Source organism: Ammodytes marinus (assembly GCF_949987685.1).
Source record: "Ammodytes marinus genome assembly, chromosome: 12".
Lineage (NCBI taxonomy): Eukaryota > Metazoa > Chordata > Actinopteri > Uranoscopiformes > Ammodytidae > Ammodytes > Ammodytes marinus.
Window position 1 is genome coordinate 4,091,419 of NC_137216.1, and position 16,090 is coordinate 4,107,508.

General features: G+C 38.2%; 1 protein-coding gene across 1 annotated transcript in view; it reads left to right on the forward strand.

Annotated features, from left to right (window-relative positions):
- The first annotated feature begins 605 nt into the window (after positions 1-605).
- The window catches only part of LOC307258438 (mucin-5B-like), a 23,629-nt gene continuing 8,144 nt past the window's right edge, over positions 606-16,090 (forward strand). The window contains exons 1-27 of the mRNA XM_080037967.1: positions 606-633; positions 718-822; positions 936-1,005; positions 1,121-1,258; positions 1,358-1,522; positions 1,609-1,703; positions 1,831-1,957; positions 2,047-2,302; positions 3,313-3,362; positions 3,476-3,576; positions 3,677-3,828; positions 3,929-4,067; positions 4,145-4,252; positions 4,338-4,517; positions 4,602-4,841; positions 4,986-5,142; positions 5,315-5,443; positions 5,687-5,837; positions 9,437-9,480; positions 9,610-9,702; positions 10,035-10,207; positions 14,347-14,518; positions 14,654-14,898; positions 15,002-15,185; positions 15,336-15,540; positions 15,635-15,813; positions 15,918-15,987. Coding sequence (XP_079894093.1) covers positions 978-1,005; positions 1,121-1,258; positions 1,358-1,522; positions 1,609-1,703; positions 1,831-1,957; positions 2,047-2,302; positions 3,313-3,362; positions 3,476-3,576; positions 3,677-3,828; positions 3,929-4,067; positions 4,145-4,252; positions 4,338-4,517; positions 4,602-4,841; positions 4,986-5,142; positions 5,315-5,443; positions 5,687-5,837; positions 9,437-9,480; positions 9,610-9,702; positions 10,035-10,207; positions 14,347-14,518; positions 14,654-14,898; positions 15,002-15,185; positions 15,336-15,540; positions 15,635-15,813; positions 15,918-15,987 — 3,581 coding nt within the window. The 5' untranslated portion in view covers positions 606-633; positions 718-822; positions 936-977. The remainder of the gene's footprint in view (positions 634-717; positions 823-935; positions 1,006-1,120; positions 1,259-1,357; positions 1,523-1,608; positions 1,704-1,830; positions 1,958-2,046; positions 2,303-3,312; positions 3,363-3,475; positions 3,577-3,676; positions 3,829-3,928; positions 4,068-4,144; positions 4,253-4,337; positions 4,518-4,601; positions 4,842-4,985; positions 5,143-5,314; positions 5,444-5,686; positions 5,838-9,436; positions 9,481-9,609; positions 9,703-10,034; positions 10,208-14,346; positions 14,519-14,653; positions 14,899-15,001; positions 15,186-15,335; positions 15,541-15,634; positions 15,814-15,917; positions 15,988-16,090) is intronic.

Below are 16,090 nucleotides of genomic sequence, written 5' to 3' on the forward strand. Positions count from 1 at the left end.
CATTTCTTTTTTTCAGGTCTGACCTGCCCGCAGGGTTTTGCCACTTTTGCATGATGGGAAGGGGGTCAAAAGTGCCAAAAATGACTACATATAATAATAATAGGGAATAAGAATCCTTACGGTTTCAATACGGCTTTGCACCATTCGGTGCTCGAGCCTGATTACAATTTTCCGCTTTGGACACTTAATAAAAGTAAAATAGGTGGCTCCTTCAGGGTTTGCATTGTAGAGCAGTTTACCATTGGCCAAAGATGAATCATGTCTTTATGTTTTTCTTAAGGGACTGTATTCGACGACATTAATGAGAGTGGGTGTATTGCTGTTGACCAGTGCTCCTGCGTACACAATAGCAAGACATACAAACCAGGGGAATCTTTCTCAAAGCCATGTAAAACATGGTAATCCCTTTACTATCTTCACTGTAATGTTTATAGTAAACCACATCTATATTTGAGTTGGTGTGTCCAGTTGAACTAACTGAACTTTGTTGACAGCACCTGCAACAAGGGCCTGTGGAACTGTGAGGATTTAGACTGCCCTGGTACCTGCTCTGTTGTGGGGGGCTCCCACGTCTCCACCTTTGATGATAACACATATACTTTCCATGGAAAATGCTCTTATGTTCTCTCCAAGGTGAGGCAACTTAAATTAATTAATTTATCTAAAATAGAAAATACAATACCTGAACATTTTTTCATTTTACATTTTTGATTTTAGCACAACACTGGCAAATTCAGTGTCCTTGGTGACCTGGTCAATTGTGAAAAATCTGATGAATTGACTTGCCTGGGTGCAGTCACTGTACTACTGCCTGACCATAAGGTAAAATTACAGTATATAATTTATAGACATTTCCTATTTCGTATCTGTACGGCAGTGTGTAGATATTTAACCTGAACTTTTTAACAGTCACAGTGTCATTTTTCCCACTTTAGACGATTGTAGTTCAAGCCAGCGGACAGGTTATCTATAACCAAATGATTTCTCACCTGCCTATTTTTGATGGTTAGTGAGTGTTTTTTTATTGTGTTCATTGTACTATGAACTCAAGACATATTTTTACATAAAGTTTACTTAAATTAAAACATCTCATTGTTTAAAAATGGATTTCCCCCTGCAGATAGCGTTGCAGTCTTCAAGCCATCAACTTTCTTCACTATAGTGCAAACAAACTATGGGCTTCGTCTTGAGATTCAGCACACACCCATTATGCAGGTCTACATTATAGCCAATGTTTCAAATAAGGGAAATCTCCAAGGTGTGATTTTAATTCTTACAACTTTTTAACTATAGTTTGACATATGATGTGATGATTATTGGAGTGAAGTGTAAAGTCAACGTAATTTTCTTCAAACAGGTCTCTGTGGAGATTTTAATGATGTGGAAGCTGATGACTTCAGGACCTCAAATGGATTGATTGAGGGAACGGCTGGGATATTTGCCAACACATGGAAGACCAAAACAAACTGCCCTGATGTGACAAACAATCTTAGGGACCCCTGCATGTTGAGCGTGGACAGGGGTAGGTATCGTAAATCATACTCCATTTATTAATATCGTTCCTAACAGCACTATGTCAGTATGAAACATGTTTATTTGTTTTTCTAGAAAACTATGCCAAACACTGGTGCTCCTTGCTGTCAGACCCAAATGGGGTTTTTGCCCAGTGTCATTCTGATATAAACCCTGAAGACTACGAAGCTGTAAGCAGAGTTTGTTCTTCTTCTATAGGCAGTTTAATGAATTTGTGTATTTCTGCATTTTTATTATTTCACTTAACAATGGCACATTTAAACTATTGATATAGCTTTTTCCTGCCTCTTTATGCAGTTTTGCATTTATGACACCTGCGCCTGTGAAAACAGTGAGGAGTGCATGTGTGCAGCCTTATCTTCCTATGCCCACGCATGTGCCGCTGAAGGTGTCTTACTGGAGGGATGGAGGGACACAACGTGCCGTAAGTTACACCCAAACTATCAAATGTGAAATTAATAAAGTCTGTATTTATTTATTTTAATCTTATACTAAGCAAACCTCCTTTCAAAGTGAAATACACGACTGGCTGCCCTCCTACTCTTGTTTATGGCTACCAAATGACAAGCTGTGGTCGCACTTGCCGCTCTCTTAGTCAGTCAGACTCAACATGTGAAGTTAAATTTACGCCGCTCGATGGCTGTGGCTGTGCTGACGGAACTTACCTAAATGAGGATGGACAGTGTGTGCCAGCTTCTCATTGCCCCTGTCACGTGAGAGACACCTTGGTGCACCCTGGGCAATCCTGCATGGTTGACGGACAAAATTGGTGAGGATTTCAGTATTTCTAATAAGATAAGAGCATACAAATCTTTCTTCTACAGATTTATTTTTGGGGATTTCCATGTGTGTACTGGTGAGCTGTCTGTAAAGCTCTCAGGACAGAAAAAGGGGATACAATGCAACAAAGGTCTCTGGCAGAAGTTCATTTGGGGATGTTGCAGCTCAAGCCCCGCAGCAGGTTTTGGGTCAGCTTTTTCTGGTGTAGGGTTCATCCAGGACCATATTTAATTAACCTTTAAGTACTGTTTCCAACTGCTGTGTGAGAAGCTGTGTTTAGGCATACAGCAAAATGAGTAACGCACACTCGACAACATTACTGCTAAATAGAGGTTCAAAAAGGAGTATATTTAATGAAAGTAAACATCTGCCAAAAAAACTATTTGTTTGAATTCCAGCTCATGAACAACTTTTGCATCTTTAGTTTGTTCAGCTAAGCAAATGCAAATAGCTCTTTTGGTAATACAGTATAAGGCAATTATGTAATGGATTTAATGTTTGTATATTTAGCCATGATTGCACTTTCGTTGCAATGCTTATTTCATTATTATAATGCTTATTTCAATATTTTTTAAATTCCCTTTTTTAAATTCCCTCTATTATTTTAATTTTCATATAATTACATCAAATAGACCCTTTTGTTTGTATTGTATTTGTGTCCCCACATCCACTAAACAGTGTATGGTGAATTGGAATCACAAAACTGCAAACAAAAATGTGATTGTCTGTTTGTATTTTTTATAGACCATTGACAAGTGATTTTTTCTCTCTATGGCCTAAAATAGTTTCCAGCTCCCTGCAACTTTATTCTACATTGAAATAAATACTGATGGATACAAGATTAACTAAAATGACAATCTAAAGCCTATATGCCAGTTTGGTAACCCTGTCCTAGATTGTTTTTGTTTAAGCAAAGACATTTATCGAAAACTTGAAATAATAAACTAGAAAATTCTCCCATTGTCAACATTTATCAACCCCTCTGTCTATGCATTTCAGCGTCTGCCGCAGCGGAAAACTAGACTGTAAAGGAAGTCCCCTGACTACATGTAGGTAGAAAGCACTCAGCTCGTCATAGAATTCCTTTTATAGCACAGCAAAGTATTAGCAATATAAGCAGCATACAGTGGTATCCTTTGTAACACACTATTATTGTCATCAGCATGCACCGAGCCAATGGTTTTCTTCAACTGCTCAAGCGCAAAGCCAGGTGACCAGGGATCCGAGTGCCAAAAAAGCTGCAAGACACTGAACACAGAATGCGTAAGATTGAGAAAGGTTCATGCCTGTTGAAAGGTATTCTACATACAGTATGTATACTAAACCAAAAGGATGACATGTTAAATGCATTATTGCTGTTTAGATCAATAGTCACTGTACCTCCGGCTGTGTATGTCCTGCGGGCCTGATGTCAGACGATAAAGGAGGCTGTGTTGAGGAAGAGAACTGTCCCTGCGAATATAATGGAGAATTTTATAATCCTGGACAGACTACCACTGTGGACTGTAATACCTGGTGAGCCCTTTTATCCTGTCCACACTAATGTAGGGTCAGTTCAGTTTCTTTTAAATTGAGGATATATATATTGACATTACTCTATTTCTTCAAATCAAAGCACTTGCAAAGGCCGAACATGGGACTGTACAAACCGTAACTGCGATGGAACCTGTATCATATACGGAGAAGGACATTACATCACTTTTGATGAAAAGAAATTCTCTTTTAATGGTGAATGTGGCTACGTCTTCGCTCAGGTACGGCACAAATGTATCCTTAGTCTTTGTTATCTGTCAAATGTCAGTCTTGTAATACTGACGTCAGTTTCTTGCAGGATTACTGTGGAGAAAGTAACAATGGCAGCTTCAGAGTCTTGACTGAGAACATTCCATGTTCATCAACTGAAAGCATCTGCTCCACTAATATAAAGTTCTACTTGGGGGTACATTACATTATGATATGCATGTCACATATTGTTTAAAAAAAACTTGCAAGATTACAAATGACCATGTTTATTTTTCTTTCAGAACCATGAAATTATTCTTTCGGAGGAAAATGTCCATGTTATCAAACAAGACAATGGGCAGGAAATACCCTATAAGATGCATTCTATAGGTCTGTATGTTGTGATTGAGGCCGAGAATGGTGTTGTTCTAATTTGGAATAAGAAGACAACACTCATGATTAAACTCAGTCCCACATTCAAGGTGAGTGAGCAGATATACAGGTGTGTAGGTGAATGTGAATAGGTTTACCACTTGACAAATTAACTAGATCTCATGTAATTACAGGGAAAAGTCTGTGGTCTGTGTGGGAATTTTGATGGGAATATCAAGAACGATTACACCACCAGAAGCAAAGACGTTGTGGTTGAAGCCCATGAGTTTGGAAACAGCTGGAAAGTCTCACCTACTTGCCCTAATGCTGTCGCACCAAAGAATCCCTGCATTCTGTACTCCCACAGGCAGGCATGGGCATTGAAACACTGCAACATTATCAAGAGTGAAGTATTTGAAAAATGCCATTCGAAGGTAAGAAAACTTCCAAGCAATGCCACATGGCATGTAATCGCAAACACAGTCCTTGTTAGTAATAAACTCTGTATGCAATGACTTTGTATAATTGGCAATCAGAATGTACTCGGTTTTCAATTACAATGATTTTGTTCCAAAAAGGTGGATCCCCAAAACTATCATGATGCCTGTGTGAAGGACACATGTGCCTGCAATACAGGAGGAGATTGTGACTGTTTCTGCTCGGCTGTAGCCGCCTACGCAGCAGCCTGTAATAAGGCTGGATCCTGTGTGAAATGGAGATCTCCCTCAGTCTGCCGTGAGTGTTTTACTTGTGTTTGTGCGAGGAGATAAAAAAAAATACAATGTCATTATCACCTTTCCTATGAAATGTGAAAAATTTACTTCTACTCATTTGTTATGAAAATTGTATACATGATTTAGTAATTTTGTTTTTTGTATCTTGTTATGTTATTTTCCTGTTTCATTAGCTGTATTCTGTAGTTTTTACAACCGTGATGGACCATGTGAATGGCACTATGAGCCATGTGGAAAACCATGTATGAAGACTTGCAGGAATCCCTCAGGAAAGTGCTACAGTCAAATTCCAGCATTAGAAGGTATAAATTACATGAAAGTTATGTTGCATGTACTTTAAGTGTTATAATTATTCAGGTAGAGTTGAGTCACCATGCAATGCTTTCTCTTTAAGCCCAATGGTCAAGCATAATTGTGCTTACTGTCATTTAATTTACTTTTACCTTGTTCACTTTCGCCATTCAGAGATTCACACGTGGTTTAGGCTAGACTTTATGTCTGTACTTATTTGGTTTGTAACTTACAGCAACATTTATCTTTTCAAGGCTGCTATCCAAGATGTCCACCTGAACGACCTTATATGGAAGACAGTACTATGAAGTGTGTGTCACAGATTGAATGTGGATGCTATGATGACGAAGGGAAGCATTATCAAGAAGGGGAAGACATGCCTTCAAATGAAAACTGTTACAATTGGTAGGAAACTTTCAATCTTACTAATTCTGTACTTGGTGCAAACGTTAATGGTTACCTATATTTGTTTTATGAAAGCTAATATAAAGCCATACTGTATACAAATATTATCCTTATAAAATTAAGTTATATTATAATGGGATTTGCTGCATTAGCCGGCCTAATCATATTCATAAAGTTCAAGGTGCTACGAGGAACATTGAAACATTTCTGAAACAGTCTTATTTTTCCTCGGATGATCATAAATTAAAATGTACGGCAAATGAGACCATCAGTGCAAAGAGCGCTATATTCATATGTTTTCTTAATGACTTTGTCTAATTCTGGCTCACCCAGGGACCACAGCTGGCGTAGTAAAAACACTCCCACCTTTGTCCAAAGGCTGTGCCAGAATTAAAACAAACTGAAACTTCCTTGGAGGAATGAATAGGGGTAATTGTGAAAATATATACAAACAAAACATGTCCCTTGCCATGACTCTTTAAAGTGCGTAGAATCAGTGCAATTAAAGACTGTAGATCAGACCTGGGCATTGTGTGGCCCGCAGGCCACATCCGGCCCGCTGGCTGTCTCTGACTGGCCCGCGTGAGGTCAATGGAAAATTAAGAATCAAACGTAAATAAGTTTAAATCATGAATGGAATACAACGGCATTGCTTTTATTTTGAAGGCGGGTTTATATTTTGCGCAAGCGTATGCAGCTTACTCTTCACTGGTTGTAAATCGCAATTCAAAAAAAGGAGAAGAAGCTTGTATGTGCGCTGTTTTAAGTGCGCTGCCGTGCGCTGCGCGCTGAAAAAAAGTGACTCAGTGCAAGCTACATAGTCAACATCTGCACTCGGGGAAGGGGAAGGGGGGCGATAATATCAGACAGACAACCTGCTTGTACGTTCACTTGTCTGATATTATCTTCCCCCTTCCACCTTCCCGAGCGACGATTCCCAACGAGTGTGGAGGTTGGCTGTGTGTGTGGCTCTCCCCTCTCCTACGTCTGTGTGGAGGTGTGGATGTACGAGAGGGGTGCGCGGTTGTAACGGGCAAACAAACAGGTCACGCAGGACACACCACTTTATATTTTATATTTTAGTGCCTAATTTATTTATATTCATATTTCTATAGAAAATCCAACTCCCAGAAGGCTAAATGATGTCTCCAAATTATAGACTACAAGACATGCAGCACACACAGGAGACAGTTGTTCAAATCATCAGATTTAAACTTCCTCTCAAATTTGACCAGATTGAGAGATTTAACCTTAAAATGTAAATAATAGCCCAATAATAATAATAAAAATGTAATGAGGGGGGTTGGGGCATGATCTGCTTGGTGGATTGTTTTATCCTGTACAGAGGACAATACAAGGAATAGATAATAATGAACAAAAATTGTGTTGCAGTGTAGGATACTTATTTTTATTTGTTGTTATTTAATATTTTCATTATTTTAAAGTCACTATAATGCAGGAAACAATGGCTTTGAAGCTCAAATTTTCTGGGGGTGAACCCCCAAACCCCTCAACAGGTCTCTAAGTTGGGAAGTATGGCCAAGGTTCCCCTGCTTCTTGCACGTTTTGTTCACAATTGCTATGGTAAATGTTGATTAAGTGGTATAATGTTGGCATTTTCATGGCTTTGTATGGCTTTTTCTTTGCCATAACATTTACTGCAGATTATCAAAACCATATACTTTACTTCTTTTAAAAAAAAGATACAACTAATATTGACCAGAATTGAGTTTAGCCTTTTGGTCCGGCCCTCCACAACAGTCCCTGATTCTGATGTGGCCCTTTGGGGAAATTAATTGCCCACCCCTGCTGTAGATGGACACCTGCCGCCTTCAGTCAATGGTGTACAGTGACATTTTAAAAAATAACGATTTAATTTCTATAATTTTTGCTCTCATGATCACATGTCGCTAGTTAACCTCTTCCGCCCGAGAGCCCCCGGTACCGGGGGCAGCTGCGCTTTTCGCAACATACACCATATAAGGGCATGCTAACCATATAGCAACATATCATGAAGCACACCCACTTAACGGAAAGTATCTCGGCTAAAAGCTCATGATATTTATTTTGACCTAATCGAAACACAAGTCTGACACCAAGCAACTAAATGAGCAGGTAGAAACAAAAGACGCTAACGGCTCATGTCCGAAAAAATCGGCGCTAGCGATTATGCTACTTCATGCTAACGATACAAACAGCTAGTCATATGAACACAGTGTTGCCTCCTTGTGATTGGCGGATAAGTGTTGTTGTCGTGTATCTGGGGTCTGTATCTCGATCCTATTGGCTCTGACGGATCATCCACATTGACCAATGGATTGAATGAAGACGTTGCGGGTGATTGACAGCCCCGCGAAAATTGACAGCTCCGTAACAAAACAGCGGTTTTCGACTATTTAGATAATAGACAATTTGTGTTGGTTGTCTTGCCATTTTCTTCCGCACACCACCACAAGGAATAACGGCAGACAGGAATAAAACCAAATGGTTCACAGTTTCGGAGCTACTAGAGACTAGACATAGCCTACTACATATCGACAGCGGCGCCCGGTTTAGTCCTGTCAACTCACCGTCGGAGGAGGAGGACAGCAGCGAGAACTGGATCCGGACAACAGCAGTAATCAGATTACCTATATTATTGGCTATTTATTAAATCTGCTCCAGTTGGAGATAAACTTCAGTTCCTTTGTATGGTGTTCTTTGAATGGGAAAATGTATATAGGTCTGGTTTATTTTTCAAAACAAAGCCAAAACTGTTTTTAGAACAGTATTTAGATGGGTGGCTAATTTCCGCCTGAAAAATTTCTCTACTAAAACCTCTCTAACTTTGCTCTGCTTTACTTTATTAGCACCATTCTTGGCACAGGTAATATTCAGATTGTTTGCTATTATTTTCTGGAGGTTTTGGGCTGCAGCTGCATGTTTCAAAGGGGATATTCACTCACAAAAGTGTACAGTTCTGTTAGGCGGAAATTAAATCTTTTGTTTATGCTGTGTTCCATCTTCATTTACTCTGACCCAGTAACATCTATACTTATGCTTACACCTTCTCAGCAATCTCACAAGTGTTACCTTTATTATGATACCAAGATTATTCATATGGACCTTGTAGTTGCAGAGATATACTCTATTCAATATGGCCATGTCATTTTCGAGCGGAATCCTGAGCCAGAGGCCTAGGGCTTAAGAGGTTAAAGAATGTTGAATAAAAGTAGAAAGAGGAGTGAAACATGAATACTAAGTAATAATAATAAGTGGTTTATGTAGGGGTGTCTTTTACAAATCTCGTGGCCAAAATGTTATGGAACACAAGTGCGCGGAGCTCTCAACCTGTTCTGAGCAGGTGGGCAGCTGATATAAACACATTATCTGCACTGATATCTTTATCATCAACCTTGTACTGCGTCTCTCCTCCAATTATGGCATGGTTGTGAATATATCTTACGGCCAAAGTCAAGGACATAACTTGACATGCCCCAGGAAGATGTATGATTACCCAAATGTGTGTTCACCACCATGGAATGACAACCTAAAAAAAAAAAAAAAATTATGAAACACTGTACTGTATATAAAATGTCCGTCTTTCATTTACCTTTTAGTAAATGTTCTTCAACAAACGTGGAGTGCAGCTACAATGTCCATGGTGAGTTTTTTTTCTGAATAATTATGTGTTTGATTTATGTTAGTTAAACTATCAATCTGTATTTTTGATAGTTTTCTCAGTGACGAAATATTGAAAAACTAAAAATTAAGATATTCTCTTTTTTTGCAGATTGCAAATGCTTACATAATGGTCATGTATACGAATATGGAGAAACAGTCTATAAGACTCATGATGGGGATGGAACCTGTATAGATGCTGATTGTGGAAAGGATGGAATTATTAATAGAATCACCTATGATTGTTATACACCAACAACCCAGACATCACCAACAACTACCCATAATCCAACACAACCATCAACCACACCCTTTACTTTTACAACAAGTGGTAAGAGACTTAAAATGCAGGCCTGAGGTTTGGAAGATTTTTTGTTGGTTTGATATAACCTGATAACAATCTGATAATGTATTTTTTCTTATTAAATATAGAAACAACAACCACAGAAATTGAAACAACAACCACATAAAAGCCCAGTACCTCAGGAACAACAGTCGAACCCAGCACCACCACCACAACTCTCGAATCTACAACAGTTAAAGAGACGTCTACCACTGTCACCACCACCACAGAAAACCCCACAACAACAGTCCCTGAATCCACAACAGTCACAGAGAAACCCAGTACTACAGCAACAACCACAGAAAAGCCCAGTACCTCAGGAACAACAGCCGAACCCAGCACCACCTCAACTCTTGAATCTACAACAGTAAAAGAGAAGTCTACCACTGTCACAACAACCACAGTTAAGCCCACCACATTGGTGACAACAGAAAAGGCAACAACAAAGGAGGCAACAATGGAAACTGTTTCGACCGTAACACCCTCAACTCTTCAGTCTTCAACACCAAGTGGAACAACATTATGTTTCTGCCAGTACATGGAAGAAATGTTTCCTCCAGGTAAGCAATGGACAATTAGACCTGTCACCTGTCCTTACAATGCAACCGAACATGTAAGGTCTTTATGCTCTGAGATCAAATCTTGTTTCCATTTCATTCCTTTTGAAATCCTTTTGGAAACTTTTTTATGAATTGAAATGTGTATTGGCAGTATATGGCTTCTGAAAAGTACATGCTGTGGCCAAATCGTGTGGCATATTGAACATATCTATCCACAAAATATTTATGATATTGTATGGACAATGTAGGTCTGATCCTGACTTTGACTTTACATTTAAGTCCATTTAGAAAATAATGTGTGGCGACTGAACCTTGTAACCCTGGATTTTGTTTTGTTTTTCATTTATTCACTTTTATCTATTTGCCTTGGTTTCATTTTCATATAGGTACTTTCATGTACAATAAGACTGATGGATCAGGCTGGTGTTTCACTGCATATTGCAATTTGACATGCAGTGTTGAGAAGTTGGGTAGACCATGTCAGTCTACTTCTCCAACAACTCCTGCCTCCACTCCTGCCTCCACCACAACTGGCTCTGGCTCAACAACCCAAATTGACACAACAACAGCTACTACCACAAAGAAGCCCCACAAAGACTGCTCATATCTCACACCACCTAGAAAGGTATTTGACTTTATTTTTTTACATAAAAATGTACAAGGAAAAGATCACCTTAAATTAAGTACTGCCCACAAAAGGCCCACTGGATTTTCTTCTAACTGTTGTTTCCAGGCTTTCTTCTGAGAAGGCCTGAGAAAAGTTCTGTCATTCCCTTTGATACAAGAAATAAGCTTTAATGCCTATACTGCAGACTGTATTTGGTCATTTGGGTTGTAAATGAAAACATCAACACTTGATAAATGTAATGTGTAATTACTGATTCATTTGAAATGCCTCCAATGCCTCCATATTAAAAGGGCTTTTTGGTTTGATTTTCACACTTTAGTGAATTCTAAAAAAAAACTACAATAGTATTGACAAAGCAGGGTAACACTTTATAATGATGTTCATTTATAAGTCAGTCATAAGTCATATATAAGTCATTAGATAATGATGAACCAATTATTTACAAAACAGTCGTATATATTTATAGATGATTAATAATCTGTGTTGAAGGAGAAGTAAGTGATACATTGCAATTTGAAATCTCAAAATAATTTGTAATATATATTGATAGGCTCTGAACACTACACCACAAGCGCCCCCTCTCCCCGGAATTGGAGGCTTTTGACTGGCATTACAATGACCCCAAATACAATATTGGCCTTTAACACATCACAAATGTATTGTTAGTTATCTATAAAACCTTTAGTAAATCATGTCTGTGGCTCAGGTGGTTAAGCGGGTTGGCCAACGATCCAAGGGTTGGCGGTTCAATCCCCGCCCGGCCACCTGTGTCATGGTTGTTGTGTCCTTGGGCAAGACACTTCACCCACCTTGCCTTGTGTGAATGTGTATGATTGCTGTATGTTTGAGGTGGTGGTCGGAGGGGCCGTTGGCGCTGAATGGCAGCCACGCTTCCGTCAGTCTGCCCCAGGGCAGCTGTGGCTACTCTCGTAGTTTACCACCACCGGTATGACTGTGTGTGAACGAATTGAACCAGGAACCCTGTAAAGCGTCTTTGAGTGCCTAGGCAATAAAGCGCTATATAAATCCTATCAATTATTATTATTATTATTATGTAATTCTTATTAACAAATCATTGGTTGATTATTAATAAGTAATTTAAAAACCTTTCTGCATCCCCCAAATCTAAAGTGTAAACCATTCATCGGGTACAAATGTGTAGTAGAGCTGTCCTCCACATAACAGATGTCCATAGTTGAATCTGATTGAATCTTACCTATAGTCGACTAACTATACTATACTAATGATCCATATTCTCATTTGCCACATTGCCACATTTATTTCTCAACCCACACAGAGGGGCTTAAAGACCCAATTATAGTTTGTCTTTTTGAGTTGGCATTAGAATGTATGTCATTGACTCGAAGGAGAATGATTGAGCTAGTTTAAAATTTTTATTAACAGTATAATAGGCAGATTTTGTATACCACAATAGGTGATCTATCGTGATTTATTGAGAGAATCCAAGCAATTCCATGTAAAGTCAGACATTCAGCACCCCCATATAGCCGGAATATAATGATCTTTGTTTCGCATTTTGCAACTATTCGACTGTGAGATTGGCAGTCGAATCAGGCTCCTTAAATCGAAGTTGAATATTAGACTATTTGGGGTCAGCGTATGTGAAGTTTAGGAATTCTGCTATTCCTCATCTGTTTAAAAGGAAATCTAAAAGTATAAATTTAACTCCTACTGACCATGTGCAAAGCTGTGTGAAGACCATTAAGTTGCAAAACAAGGGGGCGCCCTTAGCTCAGTTGGTAGGGCATACCCCCGGGCCGGGCCCAGCAGCAGACCCGGGTTCGATTCCCGCCCGCGGTCATTTTCTGCATGTCACTCCCCTCTCTGCCCCATTTCACCTGTCTCTTCAATCTATCAATAAAGCATGAAAAATGCCAAAAAATATCTTTAAAAGTTGCAAAACAATCCAAAGTTAAAGGAATGAACCAATTGTGATTACTGGGTTTGTAATCTATTCTTCAGCAGCGTCAAAATAGGACTAAAGAATGTCTAAAAGTGACAGCAGAAGGAGATCAAATGTCAGTACTGTCAGGGGGACAGACCAGCAAAGTGAAGGTTGTCTGTTTACTTCAGAGTTCATGTGGTCTTTAGAGTGATGATGAGCGGACATATGGCACTAGGGCTGCAACTAACGATTATTTTGATAATCGATTAATCTGTCAATTAATTTCTCGATTAATCGATTATTAATCGATTAGTGTTTTGGTCCGTAAAATGTCAGAAAATGGTGAAAAATGTTAATACATTTTCCAAAGCCCATGTTGACATCATCAAATGTATTGTTATGTCCAAAAAACACAGATATTTCAGTTTACTGTCATAATAGGATTAAAGAAACCAGAAAATATTCACATTTGAGAAGCTGAAATCAGAAAATTGACATTTTCTATTAAAAAATTACTTGAAACGATTAATCGATTATCAAAATAGTTGGCGATTATTTTAATAATCGATTAATAATCGATTAATCAAATAGCCAAAATGGAAGCCAATGACGCAAATGAGGATATAAATAAAAGAACAGGAAATAAATAGCATAATTTGACAATAAGTCAACTATAGGCAATATTTGACCAATCATATTCAACTATGTCAATTTTCTGTGGAGGACAGCTCTACTACCAATTGTACCTGATGAATGGTTTACACTTTAGATTAGGCGGTGGCAGAAAGGTTAGTAAATGACGTATTCATAATTTACCAATGATTTGTTAATGAGCATTTCATGATTTGTAACTCATTTATCATCTACAAATATATATGACTGTTTTCTAAATAATTGGTTTATCATTATCTTGTGACTTATATATTACTTATAAATGACTTGTGAATGACTTATAAATTAACATTATAATAAAGTGTTACCCAAAACTGGAATCTCTCTTATGATTAGATGTCTTCTATCATTAGTTTCAGGATTTTTACTCAACACTAACTCACAACATATAAAATCACAATCTAAAAGACTGAGATATTCCTACATAAACAAAGGAATAAACAAGACATAGCTCCATAAAAAAGTTAGTTTACAGGTAAGTAATAACATGTCCAAGTGAATGTACATATAATCCCAAAATCACAACTATTAAAGCATTTCAAACCCTAAGACGTATTTCTAATAAAAACCTGAAAAAAACCCATACTATATTTCAACTTAACCTTCTATTGAAGTACATGTTTTCATGTTTCCTGAATTATAGGTATACTGTATGTTGTCCATATGTGCTCATAGAGCTCAATCATAATATTTAATTGACTTGTAGTAAACCACCTAAAGCACTACCTTTCCCTTGATAGGAAGGTGAGTCCTGGAGTCCAGACAAGTGCATCACATCGACATGTGAGAATGGAAAAGAATCAAGAGAATATGTGTCATGTGAGCCAGTCACCATGCCTGTATGTGAAAATAAGCAAAGACCAACTAAGGTTTATGATCAAGGTGGCTGTTGTTTCACTTATGAATGCAAATGTAAGTAAAAAAAAAATAAAGTTACACATTCACGCAGCATCTGAAGACTGTTTCAAATAAAGGCAAACTGGAATATATAGCCTAGCATTATTTCTTGATCTAACACTCAATGTAATCTCATTGTCATATTTGCAGGTGTTTGCGCTGGCTGGGGAGATCCTCATTACTTGACATTTGATGGCAAATATTACAACTTCCAAGAAAACTGCACCTATGTCCTGGTCAAAGAGATCATTCCTCGACACAATTTTAAGATTATCATTGACCTTGAAAACTGTGATGCCACTGGAAAGGTGACCTGTACAAAAGCCTTGATTGTGTATTACAAAGACTACGAAGTTATTCTTACACAGGAAAGAATCCCCAAGACTGTGAACAAGGTAATTCTTGCCATGACAAATTGCCTAAACTGCCTAATTTTGAATTGTTTCACCATAAAGATGATGAACAATATTTCAACTATACTATGATGGAAATGTTTAGGTTTACATCAACAGCAAGCATGTATCGCTGACCTACTCTAATAAGGACTTCACCATAACAAACCGAGGCATCTGGCTGATTATGACGATCCCAGAAATCCATGCAGTTGTGTCGTTCGGAGGGATGATATTCAGCGTTGAATTGCCATTTTCCCTTTTCCACAGCAATACAGAGGGACACTGTGGTAAGATGATAATCAATTTGCTGTTTGAATAAACATGATTAACAGCAAATTAGGCCGCATGTGATGTTCATAGATGAAAATAAATAAACAAAATGTGGTAAAACATGGGTTGTAATATCTGTCATTTTTAATATTCACTTTCCCTTTCAGGTTATTGTGACAATAACAGCAAAAATGACTGCAGATTACCAAATGGCGAGATTCATCCCTCATGCACTGAGATGGGACATTATTGGTTGGTAAATGATAAGAAAAAGCCATATTGTGGGACGGCAGAACCCACTCCGACACCAACAAGTCCAACACCTTCACAACATCCCTGCAACACTGAACTTTGTGAAATTATAAAGAGCAAGTAAGAATTTAAGAATAAACATGACCACAATATGTCATTTATTTTCTGGAATATAATTTGGATTAACAGCTTTCCTTTTGATATGTACATCAAGGGCTTTTGAGGAATGCCACAAAGAGATCGACCCAGAACCCTTTTATGAGGCCTGTAAATTTGATATTTGCCACATGTCAAATGCCACCACTGGTTGTACCAGTCTGGAGGCATACGCTATGACGTGTGGAGGATCATCTATCTGTGTAGCCTGGAGGAATTCTACAAAGGGAGAGTGTGGTAGGAGGGTTTTGTTTTTTTCAGAAAACAAACTGTTATTTTTTAGATCCACATTACTCTTTTTTTATATTATTGGTGTTTAAATCCACATTTTCTTATTGTAGAATATGAATGTCCAGAAGATAAAGTGTACCAGCCTTGTGGAAAACCTGTTGCACCAACTTGCAATTCAAGGTAATCGCTGTTCCTATTAACAATTTCCTAAATGAAATGATGTCAGCAGCTTGTAAGACAAAAAGAGGATAAACCATGCTAGCAGCTCAGAGAAGCTTTTCTA